Here is a 27,362-nt window from a genome sequence, read left to right as displayed (position 1 = left end):
GCCCAGGGGTTCTGGGTTATTGACCGGTTTGGATCCTCCATCGGTGAGATGGATCAGCTCCTCATGGACCCTTGTGACCCTGGGGCCAGACATCTGCTGGCTTCTCTGCCTCACTCTTGAAGGAGCAGGCTTAGCTAGGTGTAGAATTTTGGGTGGAAAAGCATTTTCACACAAGACTTGGATGTTGCTGTTCCATTGTCTTCTAGCAGCTACTACTGCTGATGAGAAGCTGACTGCCAGTCTTCCCAGCCTTCCTAAATCATCCGGCTTCTGCCTCAGGTGGTCCGTCTACACTGCTGCGAAGTTTCACTCTGACAAGTCTGCGTGTAGCTTGATTTTGTATTTCCTTGCTCGGGACTTCGAACTGGAGTCTCCTCTCCTTTTTCAACTTTGGAAAATTATTAGCCATTTATTCTTCAAACATTGCCTCTTCCCCAACCTCGTTCCTCTCCCCGCTGGGCTGGGCCTCCTCTCTGCCCTGCAGTAGGTTGTATCTCCTCGGCTCCCGTGCTGAATCCTGGGTGCTCTCCTCAGACCCGCCTCCTGACTCACCGGTTTCTTCCTCAGCTGGGTCTGCGGGACAGTCCTGTTCATCCCAGAGATGTTGTCCCTCAGTGGCTATACATTTTGTTTAAACAACAGTTCTTTAGGAATCCTTTTGAAACCTTCTTTCCCCCCCCCTTTTGCTATTGCCCTGTTCTTCCACTATGAGTTCTGTTACTTCTCTTAAATGTTGTATTTAAACACTTTGTCTCTTTCCTATTCTGTGATTTTCAGTTGTTCTGATGCCAGTCCCGGTTCTGGGCCTGTGATCGCGCTCTCCCACTTCTCAGGGGTCCACAATCACACCTCCTGACCGTGGGGAGGCTTCAGGACCCCCAGCCCCGCCCTGAGACTCTGCAGCTGTCCCAAGCCCTCGCAGACTGCGGACCGGCTTCCTCTCACTCTCTCGGTTTCCTCATCTCTGAGACCCGGAGGTTCCTGTTCCTTCGTTTTGAACTGGCTATTGGTTTTTGCACTTCATTTTATCCGTGGGATTTATGGAGAGAATCCTGACCATCCCAGCTCAGCTGGTCTTCACGGATGCCCTCCACATTTAACTAAACTGCAGTCAGGAGCACCCGCTTGCATAGGGCTTCGCCTGGGGAAGAGCCCAGGCTGAAGCCAGGGTCAGGGTCAGGAGTGGGTCAGCTCCCAGCCTAGGGACCAGCATCAGCGTCCCTACTATGGCTGAAGCCAGGGACACGTCTGGGACTGGGGCTGGGTGTGGATGGCAGAAGGACGGAGCACGCTGACAGGCATGGGTACAGGGACACACTCGTGACGGAGATGCTGACGGTCACAAACATCAGGACGTGGTTACATACATGTGGGCACACCGACGATGAGGCTATTAACGGTCACAGAGCTCAAGACATGCCCACAATGAGGCCACTGAGAGTCATCTGGGGTCGTGCCCACGACGTGCCCCATCGAAGCCCCGACGCACTGCACCCCGGAGAGCCCGGGCTACCACCGTGCCAGCGAGGCCCACACGGCCCGTGAGGTCAGCTGCTCACTGGGATTACCCTTATTAACCAGGGAGCGGCAGGTGCTGACAGAGGGTCACATAAATGCCAAAGCCTCGCAGCCAGTGCCCGGCAGAGCCAGGGGTTAGAGCCCAGGGCCCCGACCCCTGCGCCGCGCTCTCTCGCGGATGAAGGAAGCAGCCCAGTCTGACGGAGAGCCACGGGCAGCACGTGCAGACGCATGCAGACACTCCGGCGGGCCGCCCTGCTCCCGCCACAGTCTGGCCTTCCCGCTGTCTGTCTCCACTTCTGTCGGCCAGCCCCCGGCTCTCACCCCATCCACATGACCGTCGTCCCCCGCCTGACCTGCCCACCCCAGCATCCCCCCATTTGCCTGTGACCTGTTCATGTGTCCATCTGTCCGTCCTTCCTGCCCTCTGCCTCCGCCTGGCCTCCCCACCGGGCTGCCCACCGCCTGTCACCCCCGCCGCTCACCAAGTTCCTCGAGCTCAGCTGTCATGGACTTGGAGCGCAGGGTCAGCGTGGTGCTGGGGGCCCTCTTGGGGGGCGGCGGGGCTGCAAAGAAGAGGGAGGCCTTGGACCTCCTGTCCAGCAGCAGGCAGCGCGGCGTGGCCAGGTGCAGGTGCCACTTGCGCTCCACCGCCTGGATCTCCTCGTACTCCCGCGAGGACGCGTCGCACTGCGCCAGCATCTTGTTCAGGCTGCGACTGGACGCAAACTTCTTCATGGCGCCAGGGGCTCAGGGGGCGCTGAGGTCGGGCTGGGCTGGGGCGGGCAGGGCCTCGGGAGGTGGTCAAGGGCCCAGGTTGGGGTGGCAGTGCCAGCCAGCTCCCGCCTGAGTGCCCACCCGGTCGGCTCCGAGGGCTGAGCGAGGGGCACCAGAGCCATGGGGTGGGGGCTGGGAGGGGTCCCCAGCAGGCTGGGCTTCTGCTGCTCCAGATCTCCCCCAGGCCCTGGGGGCCACTGCCCCTCAGGGGGCCAAGGTGTGGTCAGCCAAGCCAGGGCCTGGGCCTGCCGGGCCAGCAAAGCCTCCTGGGCCCAGGCTGGGCCACAACATCGCGCGAGGAGAAGACGCTCTTCCTCTTCCCTCAGGTGCCGCCTCCCCCTTCCCTCCGACAATGAGCGGAAGGCAGCGTCAACCTCACAGTTGCTATGGCAACCCCGGCCTCCAGGCAGCTGCTGGCTGTGCAGGGAAAGAGGGCTCTTCCACACCAGGGGCTGGGGGGGAAGCCGGGGATGCCAGGAAGCTGGGGGCGGGATCTGAGGAGGGGCAACCTGGGGTCAAGGGCCAGAGGCTGGGGGCCAGGGTGGCCCACTACCAGCAGGCATGGGGAAGGCACCCAGGCCCTGGATGGGGGGGTTTCACCTAGGTTCAGACATCCAGTACCAGCAGCCTGGGGTCCGGGGTAGGCAGAGGAGCATGGGCCTGGGGTCCGGGGTCTCAGGTCAGGAGCTACAGGGGAGAGTCTGGGCACAGAGGTCTGAAGCCTGACCCCTCACCTCTGCGCCGAGCTCCGTCTTCTTCTGGCTTCCTCGTCACCGACACGACCTTCATGACGAGACGGTTCCCGCCCTGGCGGATCAGAGCCACCACCTGCTTGTGTCCGACCTTCACCACATTCACCCCGTTCACCTGGGACAGACAGGCAGGTGGGAGGGGTGGTCCTGGTGTGTCCTCCGCAGGCTCAGGGGTCAGCGCCCCACCAGGCCGCACAGGTAAGGATGAGCCTCACCTCGATGAGGAAGTCCCCTGTGCGCAGCCCAGCCCTCCAGGCCACGCCCTCCACGTCCACGGACTCAAGGTACTGCAGCGCGGGGAAGGCTGGCGTGGGGGTGAACTCCTCGATGGGGGTCTCTGCTGCAGGGGGAGAGGGGTGCGGCACTCAGGAAGATGCTTCGTCAGCGTGTCCAGGTGCAGGCAACTGCCACACAGCAACCACCAGAGATGGGTTCAACATGCTAAGCGGACAGCAGGCAGAGTGGCCTGGGGCAGGGGCTGCCCGGGACAAGAAGAGCCAGCCCGGGAATCCAGGACACATCCCTCCGAGACACCAGAAGGGCCCCACGCCAACAGAGACCCTGGACGTCCCGAGGGGGAGGACACAGGGCCTCACAGAGAGACGTTCAAATCTGACCCGACAGTCACAGCAGAGGGACGAGGGGTGGGGCTGGAAGGAAGGGGGCGGGGCTGGAAGGAAAGGGGCAGGGCAGAGCAGGGGGTGGGGCTTGCATAGGGGACCGGGCAGTGAGGGACAGAGGACAGGGCGAGGCAAGGAGGAGGGCAGAGGGCTGAACAGAGGCAGGACAGAGGTGCCGCCCCACCAGGTTCGTAGTCCCTGCCGGCCTGCCGCCAGCCCCCCCCACACTCGTGCCGCCCCCACCCTCCCTTACCTTTGGCCCCCCGAAGCACAAAACCAAAGCCCTCGTGGTCCCGTTTCTGCAGGACAGCCACCTTGTCGTCAATGACATAATCGCTGGTGGAGGAAGCAGGGAGGCGTGAGGAGGGGCCTGCTAGACAGCACTGCTGGCCAGGCTGCCCCCACCTGGGCCTGGGCACGGTCCTCAGACAGGACCCATCCCTGGGGGTTGCTCTTGGACTGACTCGGGAGGGCAGCAGACAGGGGAGGGCCGGGCGCCACTGACCCGTCCTCTGACCTCTTCACCCCAGGCCTCCTGGGCCAGCTCTCAGCCCCCCTCCATGTGCCCACCTGCCCAGCTGCCCTGCCCGTACCTGTGTGAGGTGAGGCTGTCATAGGAGCCCACCGTGTAGTGGCGGAAAAGTCGCTTCGTCCGGTCCTCCCGGGTTTCTGAGGGGAATTTCAGTTGCTGGTGGAGGGTCACGTCCTCCAAGCGGCCTGAACTGCCCCTCCACCCTCGTGGTCACCGGCCTCTGCCCACACACATGCCCCTGGCCTGGCTGTGCCACATGGAAGTGGTTGTGGGGGGGACGCTGGGTCCTGGGGTCAGAGGGCTGAGGGGACCATGTGGGACATTCTGGCCCCGGGGGAAAGGAGGGGAGGGTCATCTCTCCCCAGGGTGCGGGGCACACCGGGCACTGCCAGGCCGTCCACAGAGAGCCAGGCCCCAGACCTCCCAGCAAAGATGGACGTGGGCGTGTGAGGCCTGTGTGTGGCCCACAGTCACGTGTAAGTGCTGTGCTCACATGTGTGCTTGTGTACCTGCATGTCTGTGTGTGTGTGAAAAGTCGTATACCCACGTGCACTGCCACAGAAGCCCCTCACACGGCCCACAGATGCTCGACCTCACAGGCCACCTTGCTCAAGTCCTGCCCTGCGTGTGCCAGAGGTCCTAATGTGGGGGCTGGGTCCCTTCCCAGTTGCCACTGCATCGCACGGAGCTTTGTCCCATCTAGACTCGGTCTCAACGTCCCTCGCAGCCCCTGCAGAGGCGGCCCGCTATCTCCCCCAGACTTCCTTCGAGCCCCCAGGTTCTCTCTGGCGCACACCCCAGCACAGCCCTCCCCACTCCGGGCTCCCTTCTCCTGCTGCCTCCTGGCCTCCCAGCACCTCTCTCTGCAAGGGGGTTCCTCCAAGACTGTTACACCGCCACTCGCATTTCACCCCTCAACTCCTCCCTCATTCTCTACTGCTTCAGCATGTCTCAACATTAATTCATTTATTCAGCGTTTATTGCGCGCCTACTATGCACCAGGCACTGTTTGTTTTAGGCTCTGAGAGTGCAGCAAAGGACAGAACAAAGCCCCTGCCCCGCAGAGTTCACAACCTGTTCCCAGAGAGAGGAAACAGACAGGAAAAGGGGATGGACGGAACATGCCGGGTGCTGCTAAGGGCTAAGAGAAAGCAGGACGGAAGAGTTTATAGCTCTGAGGGTCGTGAGAAGGCCGCCCCAGGAAGAGACAGCTGAGCAAAAGCACAGGCCATAACCTGGCCGCCACAGAGGACGTGGCTCAGGCACTCAGGCCAAAGCCCACCAGCTGGCGTCGTGTTCCGGGGACTGGAAGCATCCTGGGCCACTGGGACAGAGGGAGTGAGAGAGAGAGGTCGGAAACGTGATCACAGGAGAACCTACGGGTTTTGGTGCCGTCTTTTCCACTGCTTATAAGCCATGTGGGTTAGGGCCACATCTCATCTATTTCTGTGATCCGAGCACCTAGCGTAGCACCTGGCACATAATGAGCACTCCCGATGCTGGCTAGGAGGACAGATGGGTGGACATCTGGCTGGGGGTGGTGAACAAATGACTGAATGATGGATGGCGGGAAGGATGGATGGAACAAGAGATGGAGGGAGGGACAGAGAGCAGGAGGGATGGATGGAGGGGTCAGAGGGCAGTAGGTGCATCAACAAATGGGTAGGACTGAGTGGTATGATGGAAACGGGCACCTACATTGGTGGACGGATGGAAGGAGAGATGGACACACAGATGAACGGTGGGTGGGTGGCTGCCTGGACAGATGAACAGATGGGTGGATGGGCGGGAAGAAGGGTGGATGGATGGATGAATGGACAGATGGATGGATGAAAGGATGGATGGACAGATGGGTGGGTGGATGAAAGGAAGGAGGCGTTGGGTGCACTGGCTTGTCGGGACGGGTCGATGGGAGCGTACACGATGGCAGGATGGGTGGGCGAGTCGAAGGGTAAGTGGAGACAAGAGCAGGTGAAGCAGAGGCTGGAGGGGAAGAAGGAGGAGCTCCCCAGCAGACGCAGACACAGGAACAGTGTCAGTCTGGGTTTCAGGGCCCTGCCACCACCCCGTGTGTCCTCAGCAAGTCGGCAGTCCCCTGCAAGCCTCTCCTCACAGAGCAGGAGAACCCACTGTGGAGGTTGTCCTCAGTTCCGATGGCCTGTGATCCCGTCACCCTGGCACCCTCCCCCATGCCGACCTGCTCTCTCCTCTCTTGCCCCACACTGCCTCTAGGGACCGGGACCCTCGGGACACCCCTGCACCCGCCATCCCAGCCAGGCCTCCTCTCCGCCCAGGCTGGGCGCCAGACCCTCCCCGCCTCTACCACACCCTTCGCACATTGACCCAACTGCAGCCACATTCACAGCATCGGCCTGCGAAGGGACCCCCAACTCCACAGTTCCCTGGCCTCTCATTTTTAAATTTTGTCGACCAAACAAATTGTATTTATTACATAACACAAATTCACTTTCCAGTTTCATTAATCAGACACACAAAAGCCAGCCAAAGTGAAAACACACAGCATGACCCCCCCAAGTACTGGAAAGAAAGGGAGGCCAGGAAGGGGGTGGGGGAGGGGGAGGCCGGCTGCCGGAGCCACAGCTTTCCAGGTGTCCTAGAAGCAGCCTCACCGCTCCCCCCCCCACCATCACTCAGCCCGCTCAGCCAGCTCAGCCGCAGCAGCAGCTCCTTCACCCATGCTCCAGGCGGGGGCTGCAGGAGGCCCCTCGCCGCTGCCCCAGGGCACCACCTTGCCCCGAGCGCTGGCACACCGTCCCCTCCTGGCCTCTAAGTCCCTCTCTGCCCCACTCCAGGCTCAGAAACACATCTTTCTTTGGATCCAAGCCTGCTGGAAGCAGGTGCTCATGCCTAGGCTGCCTCTGGCACAACCCAGCCCCTGGGTCCTGGATCAGACTCCGTCCAGGGCGGCTGGCAGGCCCAGCCTGCACGGAGGGCAGACGTTACTCCCCCATCCCAGCAGGCAGCCTCCACAGGCCTCTCCCCCTCTGCCCATGCACAAAACGCTCCCCATCTACCCAGGTACCTCCTGACATTCTAGCAGGTGACAAGCCCCAAAGCCACCCCCATCTAGGAGCCCTGCAACTGCCTGAGGCCGTCAGCTCCCGCACGAGGGCACCGAGTGCACTCTCCCTTCTCCAAGACTGCTCCAGCCCGCCCACCCCTCCATCTGCTCACCTGGCCCTCACCCTAACCCGGAAAGGCAGGCACACTCCAGTCCCACGGTCATCCTCCCGGATCCACGGCCTCACACCCCCACCCAGCACCGCCAACCGCCCTGCACACAAGGGTTTCACTCGTCCACAGCACAGACCCTGCAGCCATGGCCAGCATCACAAAGAGGACTCTGCCCCCTGGGACGTGGGACCAGCCCTCCTAGAAATGGAGCATATCCACTGTCCTCACTCTAGGAGCAGCTGGGAGAAGTCGGTCCCTGTATGGGAAGTGCTGAAACACTGGTGTGTGGGGTGCAATGCCAGCACCGGGGCGCTGTTTGGAGCACGTTCGGCGCCAGCCCGTCGTCGGGGCTGGAATGCCACGCCACCCGGGGACATCGGCTCTGCCTCGCTGTGGGCACCTTGACTGCCTGCAGGGCCCCTCGTCATCCTCCAAGGCTCGGCTCCAACGCCTCTGCCCTGAAGCCCTCCTGACCCTCAGGCCAACCCAGGGCGTGACCTGCACACGCACCTGTGCGGCTCACACCTTCCGCCTGACCATATGCAAATGTTACTTCTCCGGGGAAGAGCCACCGTTGCGTCCCCATCCCCAGTCAGGGTCCAACACACCTCAGACAACTAACGTGCTGTTCCCGGACTCCAACTCCATTCCTGCCCTCCCCAGCCCTGCAGCCACAGGCCTCAAACCTGCCCACCATCCCTGCCCACCCCCAGGCAGTGCAGAGCCACTCTCAGCTCAACAGGTCTAGAGGCCCCGCCTCCCTCTCCCCTCCCCCATCAGGTTGGCACGAAGGCCCAAAACTCTGAAATCCCTTCCCACCCGCACAGGCCGCCCCACCAACCCTCCATAAGCACACAACAGGCGGTATGTCCCTGCCACACTCCCAGCCACCTGGAGAAGGCAAGGCAGGGAACAGCCAAGCAAACAGGTAAAGGCACCTGCTCAGGAGCAGGTCAGCAGCCATACCCCACAGGGGGCAGGGGTCCGGGCCACACAGGGATGGGCTCCCCCCGGAAACTCTCACACCAGGTTTAGAGGGCACAGCAGCCCTGGGCCCGAGCCCTATGAAGAGAAGGGGCCGGAGCCCTTCTCCAGAGGCACCACTGGTGACCCCCGCCGGCCACCACTCAGGAGAGGACGCCCTGTCCCACCAGCCATCAGGCCTGGGCCCTGAAAGGAAACCCTCTGCACTGCCAGGACCCCCTCAGGCCCCAGCCACCAGAGGGGCCCTGCCTGGAGGCCAAGGCCGTCTCCACCTGCTGCCCCCAGCCCCTCCGGGCCCAACTGGCCTCATTTCCTCTTGGCGGATCCAGGCCTCCCTGCACTGCCCACCTGGACAATCTGTCCACTTTGGAAATGCATCTCTTTCCTCACACTGACCTCATTGCCTGTCTGCCAGCCACGCGGGAATCATGCACCCCACACACCAGTGTTTCTGCGAGGACCGTGTGTGGGGAGTGTGTGGTCTCTGGGAGGCACATTTGGCATCCACAGACTTGCGTTCATGCGTGTGTGGCCTGTGGGCACATCACACGTGTCTCCACTGCTGTGAGGTGTCCGTACGTGCGTGCAGCGTGTGTGTGTGCTGTGTGTCTGCCGGGCACACGGTTCGCTTCACTGCAAACATGTGTCTGAGTTTGCCCTTGGCTTTCCTCTGAGTATCCACCTGGATTCAGCTCCAAGCAAGTTCACAGGGGAGCCAGGGAGCAGCCCAGGGAGAGCGAGGGTCACTCACCATGCCGTGCGTCATACTGCCTCATCTGCACCTCCTCCACGCAGTCGGCCGGGAACCAGCCTGTGCGGCCTTTCACGGTCCCCTCCCAGAAACCGCCCTCCCCAATGCTGAGCACTGGGGGGACAGAAGCCAGAAAGGCGGTCAGGCAGGAGCAGGCAGCGGGAGCCCACCCCTCCACCCCTCTCCCACTACCCCTCAGGCTAAGGTTCTGCCCGCCCACCCAGCACCCTTCCTCGGGTCCAGCCCGCCACCCTCCCGGCTTTTTCCCTGGAAAGACTGCGGGATCCACAAGGAACAGAAACAAACAGATGGGCCCAGCACAGGATGGGCATGTGGGGGACAGAGAGACACACAGATGAACACTCGAGGGGGCAGGAGGCAGAGGCAGGGGCCCCTCCCCAGGGGCCCAGCGCTCAGGGTCGCTGTCTGTGGCCAGGGGATCAGGCCACAGATGGACCAGGGAGGGCTGACCCCCAGCTGTCCCTCCCTCAGGCTCCCTCGGGCACACAGCACCCACGAGGACAGGGCCCCGGCGATGTAGAGAACCCAGGCTGAGAGGAGCTTGCCGTGGCCCCAGGTCCCCAGAACAGAGGAAGCCCGGTGGCAGAAACCCTCCGAACACACAGACGCGCACGTACGGGTCCCAGACGCCCCCCCACGGTGGCCCAGGGCCCCCAAAGAGCACAAGGGTCTCCAGTGAGGAAGTCTCAGAAGTGACACAGGAACCCATAATTTATACGGAACTCTGTAGTGGGATGGGGTCCTCGGAACACACAGAACCTCAAAGACACCCGCCCCGTGACACAGAAACACCGCCCCCCCCCCCGGGACCAGGCGAGCCTGTGGTGCCACAGGGAACCCATGATGACAGAGGGTGGGTAGGAACCCCATAAACAGAGACACCCCTCCCTGACACGGAGCCCTTCACAGCGACACAAGGAATCCCCAGTGGCAGATACATCCCATAATGAACACCGTGGCTCCAGTGCCCAGGGAGACCCCAAAATGGCATCAGTCCCCACAAGATCGCGGCGCCCCGGCCTGGCGCCCCCGCGACCCCGCCCCCCGCGCCCCTCACCCTTCACGGCCTCGCCGCGGTGCAGCGGGATCTCGCCCTCGCCCTGCGGGCTGTGCGCCTTCACCGCGATGAACTTGCGGCCGGGGACGGCGCTGTAAAGTTTCCGCTTCGGGCCCCGGGGCGGCGGCGCGGGGGGCGCGGGGGCCGCCGGGCCGGGGCCGGGCGCGGGGCCGGGGCCGCCGGGGCCGCCAGGCCCGCTCGGGCTGTAGACGAACACGTAGGTGACGGACGCGATGCCGGGGGGCAGCGGACAAGCGAAGCCGGCGCCCGGGGCCTCCATGGCGCGCGGCCCGGCCCCGCCGCCGGCCTCACCGCAGCCGCCGCAGCGCCCGCTGCCCACCGCCCGCCGCCGCCCGCCCGCCCGCCGGGGGCCCGGCCCGGGGCCGCTCCATGGGCCGCGCCGCCGCGCCCGGCCCGCTCCCGCCAGCGCACGAGCCGCGCCCGCTCAGGGCTCCGGGGCCGCGGGGCTGCGCTCCCGGGCGCGCCGGGCTCGCTCCATGCCGCGGATCTCCGCGCGCCCCGCCTCCTCCGCGGCCCGACTCCACCCTCTGCGGGCGGTGGCGGCCGGCCTCCCCGCCTCCTCCGCGGCCCCCCGCGCCCCCCCACCGGGGAGGCCACGGGGCGAGGGGACTGCGGTGCTCGGAGGGCGGAGGGGTGTCGGGCACGGGAGGGCGGGGAAGGGGAGGCGGGACTCGGTCGAAGCGACCAGGTGGGACCCGGGGCGGGTTGGGGGAACACTGGTGCGCTTCAGACAGCGGAAAAGCCGCCTGTCGAAGGTTCCCTCCCTGAGCCGGTCTGCACCCCCCACCCCACCTCCGCCCCCTGCTCACACCTAACAGCTGCCATGTGTGGGGCGCCTGAATGCCCCTCCAGACCCGTGTCCTCTCCTCCTTGGACAACTGCCCCTGCGGCCCATGCACACTTGTGTTGACCGGCGGACTCGGCCTGCTGTCCCCACCTGGGCAGTGAGCCTGAGACCTCCGACTTCCACCTGTGCCCTGCTCAAAAGCCTGCACTGGCTCCCCGGTACCTGAGCAGGCCAGGTCCACATTCTCAGCCAGGAGAAAAGCTCTGTGAGACCGAGAATCAGCTACAGTCCCGTCACGCACTTGGGCACCTTCTTGTCCCTCCTCCTGGCTGCTCACGATGGCGTGCCCACCATCTGGACTATTCTGATCACGCCATTCCAACCAGCTGTGCTGCCTCTCAGCCACAGACCCACCTCTCTCTGCCTGCTCTCCGATGCTGGTGGGAACTCTGCAGCCACATTTCTGGGGGGCTAAGGGCTCTGTGCCAGGCTCTGCCAACAGGGGGCACAAGGGGAGCCCCCCCACCTCCCGGCCCCCCAAGTCAGCTCAAATGCCACTTTCTCTCCTGGGACAAAATCGGTCTCTCCTCCAGAAACCCTCTCCTTTCAGATGCACCCCACTGACTCAGCCCTCTTCTGGCCACTCACAGGGCGGCCTCCTCATGGGGACCCCTGCCCACCTAACTGCTTCTCAGCACTGGGCCCAGCTGCCCATGTCCTTCTGAAACCTTCAGGACCTTGTGCTGTCGGTTCCCACCACTCCGGGCAACCTAGGCACCAACTAAATGTTTGCATTAAAATAATACGGACAATTCTGCCATCCTCACAGAGCAGTGAGCCCGAGCCCCACACAGAGCGGGTCTGGGTTTTATGTTTGCTGAAAGGTGAATGAATGTACAAAAAATACACGAAAGCAGGGCATCCACACGGCTCCAATGCAGGCGCCACCCTCTGAAAAACTGAGCCATCCCAGAGCTTGTTCTTCCGGCCACTCGACCACCCCACCCTTAGGAAAACCCATGGGGCACGCAAAGGCTTCGGGGAGAACCGATATGATTTGTGGCAGGACAGACGGCCTTGGAGTCTGGGCAAGACACACAGACAGAGATGGCATCAGGAATCAAGACTGCATGAGCAGGGACAATGACAAAGGATAAGTTCCTGCTGCACCCCAGCCCTCCACGGGGCACCTGAGCGAGGACCCTCATCTGTAAATCAGCCCTGACAGAGCAGAGCCTTATGCGGGGTCAAGGCTGGGACAACATGGCCCAGCTGTCATCACAAAAACAGGGTGCGGTTTGTGTGACTGCCTCTCAAAGACGACCCCTGAACACCTTCCCTGTGACTGAGCTCTGGGGAAACTAGGAAGCAGGGATGGTGGTTCCTGCCCTCGAGGTGCAGGGAGGGGGAGGTGCCTTAACCAGCGGCGGTGGCTGGCCCGGGCTGTGGGCCAGGGGCTCCCAACTGGGACCCCTCATCGGCCCAGGTTTCAGAAGGCTTCCATGAGGAAACAACTTCGGAAAGATTAGTCCTGCTCACTTATGCGTAGGGACTAACCCTAACCCCAGGGGCAGAGGGGTTGGCTGACTGTCCAAGGCTACCGTCAGCAGGTACAAGGACCCAGCCATCTATCTGCAGCCAGAGCCCGCCGCCCGCACCCACTGCACGGCCAGCGACGACACGCAGGCTCTGGCCAGGCTCTCCGCCCTGCATCCCAGGGATGCCACGTCCCTCACGTGTCCCTGGTTCTCTGAGTCCCATCACTCATGCTGACCAGACCCTATCCTCCCAGCATACTTCCTCAGACGCCCGCTGCCCCCAGGGCAAGTCCAGTTCCAACCACAGAGTAGCATCCGGGAGCCTGCCCTGGGCCACAGCACCTCTCCTTCTTCCCTTCCCCACCCAGGGAGGTCCGACTTGGGGGCCGGGGGCCACCTACCCCAAGCCTGAGCCCCCCCACTGCACAGGTGCTAGACACCATACCTCTGCCGGCCTTGTGCTGGCTCCTCTCGGCGTTGGTCCCCACCCTCCCAGACCCTGCCAGGGCCCCCAGCACCTCCTACCTGATGTTGCTCTGGCTGCCCCTGCCTGCGTCAGGGCCACCAACGTCCTTCTCTTGGCCACCATCCCGGTCCCGGTCTTTCTCCTCCTGCAGACGCTGGAGCAGCAGCTGGTGGGGGAGGCTTCGCAGCGAGGGTCCAGGAGAAGCTGCCGGCTGCCCCTCACCCTTCAGGTTGACGTCACTGGCTGAGCGCTGCAGGGGCCGTGGGGAGGCCAGACCACTGGGGCCGGCCAGCCGCCGCCGCTTTGCATAGCTGGGGGTTTCCCTGAATGGTACTGGAGAGAGGGCACAGAGGTGAGGCTCTGGGCAGCCAGAGAGGGTGACCAACTTGTCCAGGTTTCCCAGGCTTCCCAGATTTTAAAACTAAAATCCTATGTCCCAGGAACCGCCTCAGTCCCGAGCAGACCAGGACAGTGGGCCGCCTAGTCTGGACCCGCAAAGGCCGGCAAACTTCTTTAAAAATCCGAGTCGCCGTGCCAGGCTTTGTGAGCTGCGCACAGCAGTCTCTGTCGCAGGACCCAGCACTGCCGCCACAGCACAGAAGTGGCCACCAACGGTGTGGAAGCACACGGGTGTGGCTGAGTTCCGATAAAACTTTATTCAAAAAGCAGACAAGGATTAAGAGACCAGGATCCCACTACATGCTATTTACAAAAGATGACCTTATCTCCAAAGACACAAGAAGGTTTTAAAAAGTAAAATAAAAGGATACAGGAAGATATTTCATGTAATAGCAACCCAAAGAGATCTAAATGTCGATACTACTGTCAGACAAAATAGGCTTAGAGATAAAAAGTGTTACAAGAGACACAGGGCATTGCATATGAATAAAAGTGTTGACTCATTACTAGATTAACAACTATTCACATATATTAATCAAACAACAGAGTATCAAACAAAAATATGAAACAAACATAGATGCGTTTAGAGAAACAGATAGTTCTACGGTAGGAATTCGACATCCCACCTTCAGTGATGAGCGGAATATCTGGAGAGAAGATCGAGGAGGACACAGAAGACCTGACCCTAAACACCTAACAAGAGACGCACAGGGTCTGGCACAAATCACGCCCCTTTTTGTTTACATAAAAATATTTTATTACGAAATCATAAGCATGTGATTCTGTAACATAACCACAGCACACTCAAGCACACCATGTGACACTGGAGGTGAAACGTTCGCAGCGCTGTCCCTCTCGCGTGAGACAGTCACAAACCACACTCAGTGGTACCACTTCCGCCAGACCCTGCGTCTGTCTACGTGGAGACGGGGAGAGAGGGAGAGAGAAAACACTCCACAAAACAACAGCATAATCCTCGCTCTTCTCGAAGGAACAAGGAACATCCCCCAGGACAGACCAAAGCGAGGCTCAATGAATCTGAAAAGACTAAAAGCATACAAAGTATCTTCTCCAATCACAACGGAATGAAACTAGAAATCAAGTACAGAAAAAAAAACTTGAAAATTCACAAATATGTCTTAATTAAACACAGTTTCAAATAACCAATGTGTCAAAGTAGAAATCACAAGAAAGACTAGAAAACACTTTGAGAAAACAAAAGCAATAATACAACATACCAAAACTTAAAAGATGCAGCAAAGGTACTACTAAGAGGAAAACGTATAGCTGTAAACACCTACATTTGAAAAGGAGAGAGGTCTCAACTCAATATCCTAATTACACATCTTAAGAAACTAGAGAAAGAGAAGCAAACGAAACCCAAAGCTAGCAGAAGGAAAGAAATCGTAAAGGTTAGACAGAGATAAATGAAATAAATAGAAATACAGAGAGAGTCAATGAAACCATAGTTGTTTCTTTGAAAATATCAACAACATTGACAAAACTTTAGCTAGACTAAGAATAAAAAGAAAAGATGGACACATATAACTAAAATCAGAAATGAATGCGCAGCGTCTCTACCCATCCTGAAGGTTGAAAGGGCTCAGGAGAGAATACTATGGACAATTAAATGCCAACAAATAGACAAGCTAGCGGAGGTGGGCAAATTTCCAAAACTGGCTGAAGAAGCAAGAGAAAATCTGAACAGGCCCATAACAAGCACAGAGACTGGATCGATAATCACAAATCTCTCAACACAGGAAAGTCCAGCATCAGACAGTATCACTGATCAATTCTACCAAACGTTGAAAGAACTAACACCAATCCTCCTCAAACTGTTCCAAAACAGGGAAGGGGAGGGGACCCTCCCTAGCTCACTCTGTGAGGGATTAAATGCCGGGCCGGGCTGTGGACTGAGCAGACGCTCTCCAAAGAAAGAACACGAGTGGCCACCAGCACCGGGCAGACGCTCAGCGTCGACGGCCGCTGGGGAAACGCAGTCTAGACCCACAATGAGATATCGATTCACACTGATCAGAAAAGCTGTACACATTTTTTTAAAAAACTGGTAAGAACAAGTGTTGGCAAGGATTCGAAGAATTTAGAGCCCTCCCACATTGCTGGTGGAAGTGTAAGATGGTGGAAAACAATCTGGTTGTTCCTCAAAAAGTTAAATATAGAGTTATCGTCACATGACCCAGCAATTCCACTCCTAAGTAGGCACCGCAAAAGGCTGAAAGAAGGCATTCGAGCAAACGCCTTTCACACATGCTCCCAGCAGCCAAGAGGCGGCACCCTTCCAAGAGTCCACGGAAGACGCGGGGAGAAACAAGAAGTCACCGGCACAGACCGTAGGACACCGCTCAGCCGCGAAACGGAACGCGGCAGCGACGTCCTACAACCTGGGCGGAACTGGAAACACCAAGGCTGCAGTCACAGGGCTCTGCCCACGTGACACGCCCAGCACAGGTAAAGCCACACAGACGGAAAGTCTGCTAAGGGCTCACCTGGCTTGAGAGAGGGGAACGTGGACTCACTGCTTGATTGTACAGGGCTTTCAGGGGGTAAAAATGTTTTGGAATTCAAGAAAGTTGGTTGTACAACATCGTGAATGTACTAAACACCCCTGAATTATTCAATTTAAAATAGCTCATCTTACATTCTATGAATCTAATTTTAAATGAAATTTAAATGCTCAGTTTTAAGGCCTCAATGTAAAAACAAAACAGCGGCAGCCCAGCGCCTGGGTTGGGCCCGCCGAGCAAGAACGCCGAGCCCCGCCCCAGACTCCCGCCCGCACGCTGGCCCGCGTCAGGGGCTCGGGCTCTCGGGCGCCACCCAGACCCTCGGAGTCAGCAGTGACTCAGATGTGAGCAGCACTTCCCTGGTGCCTGGTCCAAGCATCGTGGGACACACGTGTGACAGCGAGTGCTGGAAAGTGTGTGCATGGGGGCGGGGTGGGGGGTGCACGAGGGCTGAAGGTGGCCCAAGGCGGCCGCTCCCAGGCCAGGGGCCCTGCTTCAGTCCTGTCGGTCCGGAGGGGCTTCGAGTGGCCTGTGCCCTGAGGCTGACAGGTCCCAGCCTGAGGCAGAGGAAGGGGGTGGGTTCGAGGAACCTGCTCCAGCTCTTCCTGTACACGCAGCCTCACCAGGGTCCCTGGGAGGGGCTGGGACAGGGCAACTGTGTCTGTCCCTGAGGGAGTGCTCCTGCAGTGAGGGGTGCAAGGGGGTGGGGGCAACAGGCACAGACCCCTCCATGGCCTAAGTCTGAAGACAGGCTCTGTGGTAACCTTCGTGCCTCAGTCTCCCCCTCTGTGAACGTGGGCCGGTGATCACGTGTGGGGTGCTGCCAGGGTGAGTTCAGATAACAGGGCCCTGGCCGGGTGGCTCAGTTGGTTGGAGCATCGTCCGGTACACTGAAAGATCGTGGGTTCAATTCCCGGTCAGGGCATGTGCCTGGGTTTTGAGTTCAGTCCCTGGTCAGGGGCTTTCTACAGGAGGCAACCGATCGATGTTTCTCTCACATCGATGTTTCTCTCTCTCTCTCCCCCTCCCTTCCCCTCTCTCTAAAATCAGTAAGTATGTCTTCCGGTGAGGGTAATCAAAAAGGTAACAACAGGGTGTGCAGTAAATGCCCATGATGACATCACCCTGTAGCTCAGGGCTGTGCCCACAGCGCCCCCAGGAGCCTGAGCATCTCTGTCCACACCACAGAAACGAGAGGCGGCGGGGGCCTTCCCACGCTCAGCCAGGCTCAGGCAAGCCCCCTCCCTCCAATCAGAGGGACCGAAGCTTCAGCCAGAGCCCAGACCCACAGAACTGAGTCCCGCAGGAGGGCAGAGGTAAGGAGCAGATGCAAATAACCATAAAAGCCTCCTCTTGCCTAAGAGGATTGAAGGCACAGAGGTCCTCAGCAGCCCCTGTGGTCAGATGACCAGGAGCAGAAAAGACACCCCGACGTCCACAAGCCCAGGCACTCTGGGCGAACATCTGACCGCCTGCTGCAAGCACGCAGGCCCAGCCAGCCTGCGACTGCCTCCTGCCCCTCATTCCAACCGCGAGCCCATCACAGCTCTCTCCCAGCCGGGGCCTGGGCCCCAACCCTGCCCCACTGCCCTCAGCTGGCGCGGCTGCCCTGGAGCCTCCCACACCCTGGACCCGCCATTGCCATCGGGTGTCACAGTCTACACCCCGCCTGGGGCATCAGAGGCGCACAACAAAGCCTTCTTGGGAGGAGGTCTACTCAGGGGACGCCCTACAGAAAAAAGTCCTTAACCACGAACATGGTCTTAATTTCAACCCCAGCCCTGACAGTAACCTCGCGTTAGAGCTGAGAAGGGCCTGACCCCAAGGCCAGTCCCAGGTCTCAGCTCTTCACTGTCACTCAGGGCAGAAAGAGGGGCCTGCAAGTCTGTGTTCCAGACTGAGCCACAGGTGTAAACATCTGGGCTGACCAGGACACAGGGGAGCCGAGGAGGGAGCCCCTCTGTGGCCAGGTGCCTGTAGGGGTGTCCTCTGGCCAGAAAATACTTTTTCCAGAGGGGAGGCCCACCCAATCCTGAGGCCCCAGCCACCCCACACCCACCAGTGACCTGGGAGTGGCTGGGGACTTCCCTGAAGCCACCTGTGACAGCTGTGTCCATCCTCCTTCCTGCCCTAGACTCAAGACTAGGTGGCTCGTCCTGCTTTTTCTTCTGGGACCATGAGTCACACACGCACCCGGCCCTGAGGACAGCACCCCCATCCCTGCATGTTTCCTTGTGGGCACACTGAGGTGACCTTGTCTGGAGGAGGCACAGTGTGGCCACTGAACCTAGCTCTTGGTCTGGACTGGGGTGAAACGCTGACGGGCAGGAGCCAGTGCCCACTGTCCTGTACCCCTGGCAGGCCCTTCACATGACCTAATGGTAAGACAAGGCTTGACCCTAACTTCAACCCCTTTCAACCTCAGCCGATGCCTAAACCCAGCAGAGGTAGCTCTAAGCTAACCATGCCCTTGACTTTGACCCTGACCCTTTGTCCACTCTGCACAGGCCCTTCCCTCAGCAAACTCCCTTTCCCTGTGGGTGAGCTGACAGAACAGAGCACAGCTGGAAGCCGGAGCTGGAAGAAGAGGCCTGGGCACAGGGGCACCCTTGCATTGTGCCCAGGGACCCCCGAGAACCCCCACAAACCCACGTCCCACCTGGACCCCGGGTGAGCAGAACTCACCAACATCTGAGTCCTTGTGGGTCTTGATGACCTCCGCCAGCTCAAAGTTTCCTGCGATGATGGCTACCTGTGGGGGCGGGGCAGGGGGGGTCTCAGCGGCACCACCCTCTGGACCCCCGGGCCCAGGGCTGCTCCGGCTCCTATCTTCTGTGGATGGTGGCCCCAAGCTCCGACCCTTCCCCTGCCTGACCCACCACCCCAGTCTGCCCTGGACTCAGGAATCTCCTGGGGCACAAGACCTTCAGAGCTAAAGCCAGGACAGTCTGGGGCCCCCAGGGCCCACTGGTCCCCCCACCTAGTCTCCCCACACACCACCTTTCCGTTTCAGCTGTGGCCCCCCACTGCCTCCCACTTGTCACCCATGTGGTCTGCCAACTGGCCCACCACAGCCATCCCTGCTGGACAACTCGGTGGCCTGACCTGGTCTCCCCACATCTCCTCTGTAGGCCCCAGCTGCCTCCATGGTCCGAAGGTCCCCAACCCCTCCCACACATTGCAGACCACGTGGACCCTGCCCACCTAGTCATCCAGGTGCCAAGAGCCAAACCAGACCAGAGAAAGGGCTCGGAAACATTACCCAAATTAAGTCAGGAGCGGGGACCACCCCCTTGACCCCACCCGTCCCCGGAAGGTCAGGCCCACACTTGTTCTCCACTGGCCCCAGGGTCCTCGGACCCTCCTCTCTCCCCCGAAGTGAAAGAGCTGGCCCTCTGCAGTGACTGCCCCCTGTGAGCCAACCACTGCTGGGCACTCCGTCCCCCACCTCACCCTGGGGCAGTCACCTCAGGGGAAGCGCCAAGGCCCACAGAGGTAGAGCCACAAAGACCCAGGCAGACACCCCCTGGCGCGGCCCCTTGCCTGTACCTGGAAGGCTGTCTGGCTGTTATAGTTGCGGACGTCCTTGTTGGCTCCACGGAAAAGCAGGACACGAGCACAGCTCTCCTGTTGGTGGGGTTGGAGTGGGGCCCGGGTGTGACACACACACACACACACACACACATTCGGGGCACACGCGCATAGCACAGGAGAAGCAGGTCAGGGGTACACGTCACGTCCCACCCGGCCCAGAGGGCCCAGACACAATTCACACCTGGTTGCTCAGACCACGTGTGTTCAGGGAACAGACGTGCCCACATAGGCCTTCAGGGCCACAGCTCGCTGCAGGACACAGAACACGCATGCACGGAAAGGCACAGGGTCAGAGGCACACACACGTGTAGTCACTGCCCGGGGTCAGCTGTGCACACACGTGTACACCTGCAGGCACACCTGGTTGTACAGGGCACAGATGTGCAGGGCAGTGTTCCCCGAGGCGTTCTGGGCCCCCATGTCGGCTCCGTAGAACAGCAGGTGCTCCAGGTGCTGCACGTGCCCGAAGCGGCAGGCCTGGGGGAGGAGGGAGGCGCTGCTGGGTTCCCCAACAGGCCCTGGGAGCCCCGCTCTCGCTGATAGAGCTGGGGATCCCCTCTCCTGCAGAGAGAGCCAGAAGCACCCCACCCTCACGCGCCTGGGCAGGGCGGGGCACCCACCCGCACCCGCGCTGCCCACCTGGTGGATCTCCTGCCAGCCATTCTCATCGGTGGTCCCCAGCTGAGCATGGTCGTGCAGGAGCAGCTCACAGCAGAGGGCGTCCCCGCCCCCCAGGGCACTGTGGTACAAGGGTGTCAGGCCACGGCTGTCCTTGTAGTCAGGTGAAGCGCCCAGGTCCAGCAGGGTCTGAGAGCGAGGAGCCGCAGTGTCCACTCTGGGCCCGCTTCCTCCCCGCCCTGGCCCACAGGCCCCTCCAGGCCAGAACCCCCGGCACCAACCGTCAGAGCCTCCGCATTCCGCTGGCGCGTGGCACAGTGCACAGCAGTGAGCCCGTCGCGTGTGCGGAAGTCCAGGTGAGCACCGCCGTTCCTCAGCACCTTCAGCAGGTCCGTGGCATTGTCCAGCTGGGCTGCAAGGCTCAGGGGACACTCTGAGTTCAAAGAACAGAGGAAAGTTACGTCCAAGCCACTCCACGGCTGCGCCCCTTCTTGCTCTGCATCTCACCTCCAGAGTCAGGGTCGTGGAAGTTGGGGTCCAACCCCTTGTCCAGCAGGCGGGCCACCTTGTCCGTGCTGTGCAGCTGGATGTAGTCCATGAACTTCTTCAGGTTCGCCTGGAACACCCAACCACCCTGGTCAGTCTGCATCACAGCCACCAGCTCCTGACGGCCCCCACTTTCCACCGGCCAGCCTGCGGCCACCTGCAGACACCTACTGCACTGCCTGGTTCCTCCACCTGGCCCCAGTGCCCCAGCATGCCCAGCCTGGAAGAGTCCAGGCCACCCAGGCAGGGACCAGCCCCACAGCCTCATCACTCCTAAGGGGGCTTGTTCCTTCTCTGGCCCATCCTCCTCATGTGCTCGTCCCATGGAGGACCCCTACCCTAGGGGCCCTGCCCCACCGCAGGGCCTTCCCCGCCCCCCCCTCAACAGGACTTTGCCTGCCTTTCATTCATTCGCCCAACCATGTATGAATTCACTCAACAAAGCCTCCCTGCCCTGGCTGTTGTGGCTCAGTGGATTGAATGTCGGCCTGTGAATCAAAGGGTCACTGGTTCGATTTCCAGTCAGAGCACATGCCTGGATTGCAGACCAGGTCCCTAGTAGGGGGCACATAAGAGGCAACCACACATTGATGTTTCTCTCCTTCTCTCTTTCCCTCCCTTCCCTCTCAGTCCAAAAATAAATAAATAAAATCTTAAAAATAACATCAATTAAAAAAAAATAAACATTAAACCTCCCTGAGCCCCAGCTGGTGCCACAGGGGCTCCAAGCACAAGCAAGGTGCCTTGGCCGGAAGCGGCAGGCCTGGGGGCCCAGGGCCTTCCAGAGACACTCAACACACACCAGGAATAGGAGAGGGGGCCACGAGGACCACGCCCCAGGAGGAGGTCCCCTCGGGTAGGTCAGGACGACTGAGGGAGAGACTTCAGCCACACCCAAGGTGGGCGTGTGATGGTGGGCAGCTGGAGCCCAGGCAGGCAGAGACCCAAGATTCATCCTAAAAAGGGGTGGTACTCACCGAAGGTCAAGAGTCATCGGTGTCCTGAGGACAGTTTTGGGGGAAGATGGTAGGAACCACGGGAGAAACCAAGGGTGACAGGACCGCACAGGGGCCAGTGGAGGGAGGGGAGACCTTACCACAGCAGTCTCTGCAGCCGCAGAGTGGCTGCAGAGGGGTCAGAGAGGGGTCACCGGGGCACAGGGGTGACCCAGCTCAGAGGCCTCTTCTAGGCTCCAGAGAAGAGCAAATGTCCCCTGGTACACAGAACCCTGAGGTGGGAGCTCAGGGGGTCCACCTGTGGGGGGGCCCACGGCCCCCACCTGCATTCAGAGAAAGCAGCAAGGTGCCCCCCCTAGCGATGGTGCCTGCAGATGTGCCTCCGCACAGGGCCTGCAGCCGGGCGGGTCTGGGGCAGCCCCAGCCTCACCAGCTGCACAGCTGTGAGCAGGTCACTACATTGCTCAGCCTCTTCGGGTGCAAAATGGGGCGACAATCCCTCCCAGGTGGCGGCTAAGGAGACGCCCAATTCCAAGTGTCCAGTGCTGGCGACCACCACGTGCTGGGCTCCTCGCTCTCCCCCAGTGACCACGTCAGGTGCTTGTTCACTTCTCTCCCGCCCAGGCCCTCATCGGGGTATGTGCCCCGTCACACCCCACCCCACTAAGCCAGGGATGGACCAGAGCGGGCAGCAAGATTCTGATCTGACTGGAACCCATCACTAGACTGTCCACCCACAGCCATGATGCCCGGAGCCTGCGCCCAGCTCTCCAGCCACCCCCTACACCTGCTCTGAGCACAGGAGAAAAGAGGTGGAGCCAAAGCTGGGGGGACTGTGGTCAGCCCCAAGCTGGGGTGGAGGTGCTGCGGGGGGGGAGGCCTCAAGGAGGAGCTTTTAAAGGACATTTCTGACGTCACAAAACCCAGTCCAGACTGAGGTGGGGAAATATGGCCCACGGTCCCCTCCCCCAGGCTGCCTCTTTACCTTGGTGTGAAGCTTTGCGAATTGCTTATCATCGATGAGGTTCTGGGCATAAACTCGTCTCTTGTATCGGAACTGCTCAGGAAAAGAAAAGGCAGGGGAGAGGCACCCACCTGGCCTGAGTGGGTGCACACACGAAACCGAGCCCTGCTTGGTCGCCCACCCTCAAACACAGGACCCCCCACCCCTGCCGGACACAGGTCTCATCCACACATCCGAGGACACAGCCTACACCAAGCTCAGGGGAGACACCAAGCTCAGCGGAGAGGCCCGCCCAGCTGTGCACGGCCTGCCATGGTCTTCCTGTCCCGGGAAAACCCCACTTCTCTTCCTAGACCCTGTTTCAGGCTCACCTCCCCAGACACCCCCTCTCTCAGTAGAACTGACCCTACTTCCCTGGGCCACCACAGAGACCAAGCCAACTTGGAGCTCAGCAACCATAATGCCTATTTCATTGCTCATTGCTCAGGGCACCACGAGTCTGTGTCCCCAAGCCGAACAGGGCACTCGATGGCCTGCACAGCGTACACGGGTGAGCAAATGAGGGACGCTTGGCTTTACCTTCCTAGACTCCCGGGCGGGGGGCAGATGGACACACAGATAACGTGCTGGCTTACTCCAAACACGCTCTGGGCGCACTCCGGCTCACACCCCACCCCGCAGCGCCACGATCAGAGCTCCCGCCGCACGCTGCCGCCTGCAGGCCCGGCACACTGCTCACTGCACACCACACACATCGCTCCCCGCGCTCGCCGCACACAGACCCCCGCTTCCACACGACTCCTCCGCCGGTGTTCCTCACGGCCGAGCCCTTCACTGCTCATGCCTCGGAGCTAGGTGGTCGCGCCACGCGCGCGCTCCTCCGCCCCCAGCCCACCGCTCACCTCCAGGTAGGGCAGGGGCGTGTCCAGGTTAGGCGGGTACTCCTGCAGGAGCCGCTCCTCGTCCAGGAACTTGCCGGCGCGGCCCCGAGAGGGCGGCTGGAAGAGCCCGTAGTTGAGCGCGTCCTGGAGGCTGTGGTTGAGGGCGCAGAGCACGCGCTGCTTGGCGGCCCACACGGGCGCGGTCGGGTCCAGGCGCAAGCACTTCTGCAGTGGAGCGAGTTCATGAGTACGGGCCGGCCCTCCCCGGCAGCGCGCAGGGCACCGAGTCCCGGGGGTCCCCACGGGAGCCCGGGGCGCGGAAGCCCAAGCCGCGGACCCCGCGCCTCCGCGGCCAGCGGGCGAGGCCCCGCCCCGAGGGCGGTGCTTCCCCAGGCCCCGCCCCGCGGGGGTGATGGGGAGGGTCCCGGCGGAGGCGGCGGGGGAGGGGTGAGTAGCCGCGGGCCTGGGGTCTCGAGCGCCCAGCTCCCAGCGCGCGGGTGGGGTTGGGGGCTGGGATGAGGAGGGCCGGGGCGCTGCCGAGACCCGGGCAGCGGGGCTCACCGTCTGCTGGAGGTCCGGGATGCCTACGCGCACGACCACGAAGCTGGCCCCGGGGCCGTCCATCCCCGCACCGGGGCCGAGGCTGATCGCGGCAGGGAGAGGGGCGCACGGGGACTCCGCGGGGCGCCCCGGCCCCCCCTCGACCCCCGCCGGAGCCCCGTTGGCCGCGCTGTGCGGGAGGGGGCCGGGGGGGGCCGGGGCCGGGGCCGGCGCGGGGGGCAGCGGCGCCGAGGGCTCCGCAGGGGCGGCGGCGTTGGTAGCGGCGGCAGCACGGCTCGGCTGCATGGGCCCCGGCTCCGCGCGGCGCTGCCTTCCCCGGGGGCGGGGGCGGCGGGGGGAGGGGGCCTGCGCGGCGAGGGAAGCGGGGGCGGCTGGGGGGCTGCGCCGGAGGCGGGGGCCGGCCGGCTTCAGGGCAGCCCTGGGGCGGGGGCGAGGGGGCCTGGGGGGGGTCGGGGTGAGGTGGGAGGGTTCGCGCGGAGGGTGGGGCTGCGACACCGGGCGGGGGCCCCGGGGGCTGTGCCGGGGTGCGGGGCGCCCTAGGCCTCGCGGCGGGGGAGTGGCTGAGCAGCTGGGGCCGCGCGCGCTTCGGCTGCAAGCGGGCGTCCGCGGACCGCCGCGGAGGTTGCGGCTCGGGGCTCCCGGAGCTGGGGTGGGGGTCGCGTTGGGCATCAGGGCGGGAGGAAAGGCAGGGAGGGGAGAGAAAATCCGGAGCATTAGTTTCCAGGAGTGGCAGCTTCTCCCCGACTCTGCCGACCTCTCCGCCCCACTCCACCCCAGGCCGGGGCACCGGGCAGGGGCCGGACCTGCCCCGGTCCAGGGGGTGGCAAGGCGGAGACCTCAGGGCTCCCCACTGCTGGAGCCGCTTCACCTCGAGACTGGACCCTCAGGGCCACAGCGTTCCCGCGGCCCCCACCCCCACCCCCCACCCCTAGCCGACTTCAGGGAGTTCTCTCCGGACTCTGAGACTCGCCTCCCCACCCCTGCGGGACCCGGGTTTCCCAGTTCCAGTGCCTGTCGCCTCCTCCCCGTCACCTTAGAGACGACAGGATGGGGGCGCGACCTACGAGAAAGGGCTTAGGGGAGGGGGCGCTACTAGACTCCACCTGCAGCAGGAAGTGAATTTTAGTTTTACCCGTTGTCGTGGCAACGCGGGCGGGGGTGACGAGTGGGCGGAGGAGCGGGGAGCGCGGCGAAGAAAGTGGCTCAGGCGCCACCGCCCCACCGGCGCGTGCCAGGCCCCCCGCCCTGAGCGCCTCCCAGAAGCCACCCCAGTGCTGCGGATACTGTGACCCCAAGGCCCCGGGAGCGCAGCGCAGCCGCTCGACGTCTCTAAGTCCCTAAACTCCATAGAAACAGCTCCTGACTCCCACAGACCTTCCCCCTCGCACCTTCATTCCTCCCCGAAAAAGAGGTCCTGACCCCCACTCACAGCGCTCTCGTCCCAGAGAGCACCCTGACAACCTTCGCGGGACAGCCTCTGGCACCTGGGGTTGGGGTTGGTAGCGCGGACCCCAGCCTTCCCCAGAGCAGCCCGGACTCCCTGAGCCTCCCAAGAATAAACTTGAATGAACCCACACACAGAAAACCTCCCTGCCCCTCCCCATGACAACCTGGAAACACCCAACCCCACAGGGAAGTGGTGGCACCCCCTCCAAGAACAGCCCGCAGCCCACAGAGCTGCCTTGACCACTACCTGCCCGCCACAACCCCCATACCCACCCCATTGCCTCCAGTCCACAGGGGAGCAGGGCCACCTCCTGAGGACCAGCCCTGAGCTCTGAGGGAGGCCTGGGTCCCCCCACCTCTCCCACCGACCATACTTAGGGGGAAATCTCTGCCTCCAAGGATTCCACTGACCCCTCAGAGCCGAGTCTCCAGCGCTGTCTGTGGGGCTGGTCCTGCTCTCTTCCAGGATACTCCCTGCCCGGAAGGCTGGCCCCAGGATGCCCAGATCTCCCACCCCCTGTCCAGGCTCTTCCAAGGCCACTGGCCTGGCCTGAGTGAGGCAGCTGAGGGTCCCCTGGGGGCTGGAGCAGGATGGGAGGGGTGGGGAAAGTGGGGAGCAGGAAGGGGTGGTTGGAAGCCCACTTATCTGCAGGAAGCACCTTGGGAAGCCTGAGGGCTGGCTTTCCTGGCCCAGCCCTGGAGAGAGGAAACCACTGCTTCCGTCAGTCTCTGCCTCCACCATCTTCCTGCTTCCTCCCTCCCCAAGTCACCCAGGCCCCCACCTCCATAGCCTATTTACCGCCCCCACCCCTCCCACCACCACCTCCACCTGCCTCTGCTCCCACTGTGGCCCCTACAAGGCCATGGTCAAGCTCGCCAGAGTCCTTGACCGGGCTGCAGCAGAGAGGCTGCACCTCTTCCCTACCTAGACGCCCAGCAGCCCTAGACCTCTGCCATCTTCCTGCAAACCTGCCCTGAGCACACGCCCACCTGCCCACCCAGCCTGGACCTGGTGGGGGGCCCCTTCAGCCTCCCAGGGCCTCCACACTGGAGAGAACTGCCATCGGACTCCTGGCCTCCGGGCTCAGAGGCCCGGCACGGCCCAGGGTGATACCAGGGCCCTCGCTCAGTGCCGGCGCCACAAAGTGCTTGGCGCATAGGATGCATGAAATCCTGGCCTGCACGCCCCCAGCGCCTCCACCACCCCGGCAAAGGCAAAAATAACACACCCAGAAGCGCTGTGCCCACCTCGCGGCCTCGTCCTTGCACTGTCCCTGCCATGTGGCGGGTTTACAGAGCAGGAAGCCAAGGACAGGCTGTCTCTGCTCTTCATTTTGTTGGGACTAGAAGACCCCCCAGGTTCTTTGACACCTCCCCTACACCACCTGGCCACCTGCCTCAGCAGGCCCACCTTTGCCACCCCTGCCCCCCTTCCTGGCCCAGTCCCTCCCCCTTGGCTCCATAGTCTCTGTCCTTGAAGGTGAGGACCCACCTGATCCTTGCCTCCTTTCTTGCATCAGGACCAGAATTCCAGAAAGATCCATTGTTCTCACCATCCCCGCTCTCCCCCGACATTCTCCCACCACAAACAGGCTTCCCAGGGGCCTGGAGGAGCTCATGTGGGCTGAACACCCAGAACAGCCCGGGCTTCCTGCCTCAGCACCCACCCCCCACCCTGGACGACCCAGGTGCCTCCAGCCGGCCCACTCTGCTGGCCAGTGTTTGCCTCCTCTGAGCCTCACTGCAGCCCAGTATGCACCCCCTGCATTCCCCTCTCTCCCTCCTCTTACCCCCTTGGGTGCCACTTCCTCACCCGAATCCTTACCCTTCCTCAGGCCTCAGCCACTGTGGCC

At 61.9% G+C, this 27,362-nt stretch overlaps 1 protein-coding gene across 2 annotated transcripts in view; it reads right to left on the bottom strand.

The window, feature by feature from the left end:
- SHANK3 (SH3 and multiple ankyrin repeat domains 3) overlaps positions 1-26,044 on the bottom strand; it is a 47,587-nt gene extending 21,543 nt beyond the window's left edge. The window contains exons 1-18 of one of the 2 annotated variants that reach the window (XM_053919861.1): positions 25,921-26,044; positions 24,064-24,707; positions 23,524-23,727; positions 22,643-22,714; positions 20,663-20,771; positions 20,437-20,588; positions 20,177-20,344; positions 19,898-20,014; positions 19,493-19,570; positions 18,629-18,695; positions 13,079-13,352; positions 10,208-10,410; positions 9,130-9,243; positions 4,261-4,336; positions 3,921-4,003; positions 3,263-3,387; positions 3,030-3,162; positions 2,004-2,084 (exon numbers count right to left, since the gene is read on the bottom strand). In XM_053919861.1, coding sequence (XP_053775836.1) covers positions 2,004-2,084; positions 3,030-3,162; positions 3,263-3,387; positions 3,921-4,003; positions 4,261-4,336; positions 9,130-9,243; positions 10,208-10,410; positions 13,079-13,352; positions 18,629-18,695; positions 19,493-19,570; positions 19,898-20,014; positions 20,177-20,344; positions 20,437-20,588; positions 20,663-20,771; positions 22,643-22,714; positions 23,524-23,727; positions 24,064-24,348 — 2,341 coding nt within the window. In that variant the 5' untranslated portion in view covers positions 24,349-24,707; positions 25,921-26,044. Of the gene's footprint in view, positions 1-2,003; positions 2,085-3,029; positions 3,163-3,262; positions 3,388-3,920; positions 4,004-4,260; positions 4,337-9,129; positions 9,244-10,207; positions 10,411-13,078; positions 13,353-18,628; positions 18,696-19,492; positions 19,571-19,897; positions 20,015-20,176; positions 20,345-20,436; positions 20,589-20,662; positions 20,772-22,642; positions 22,715-23,523; positions 23,728-24,063; positions 24,708-25,782 lie in introns of both variants that reach the window. The other variant, XM_053919860.2, reaches the window with a different exon arrangement.
- Positions 26,045-27,362: the final 1,318 nt, after the last annotated feature.

This window comes from Desmodus rotundus, chromosome 3 (genome assembly GCF_022682495.2).
Source record: "Desmodus rotundus isolate HL8 chromosome 3, HLdesRot8A.1, whole genome shotgun sequence".
Lineage (NCBI taxonomy): Eukaryota > Metazoa > Chordata > Mammalia > Chiroptera > Phyllostomidae > Desmodus > Desmodus rotundus.
This window is presented reverse-complemented; position numbering and strand designations above follow the sequence as displayed.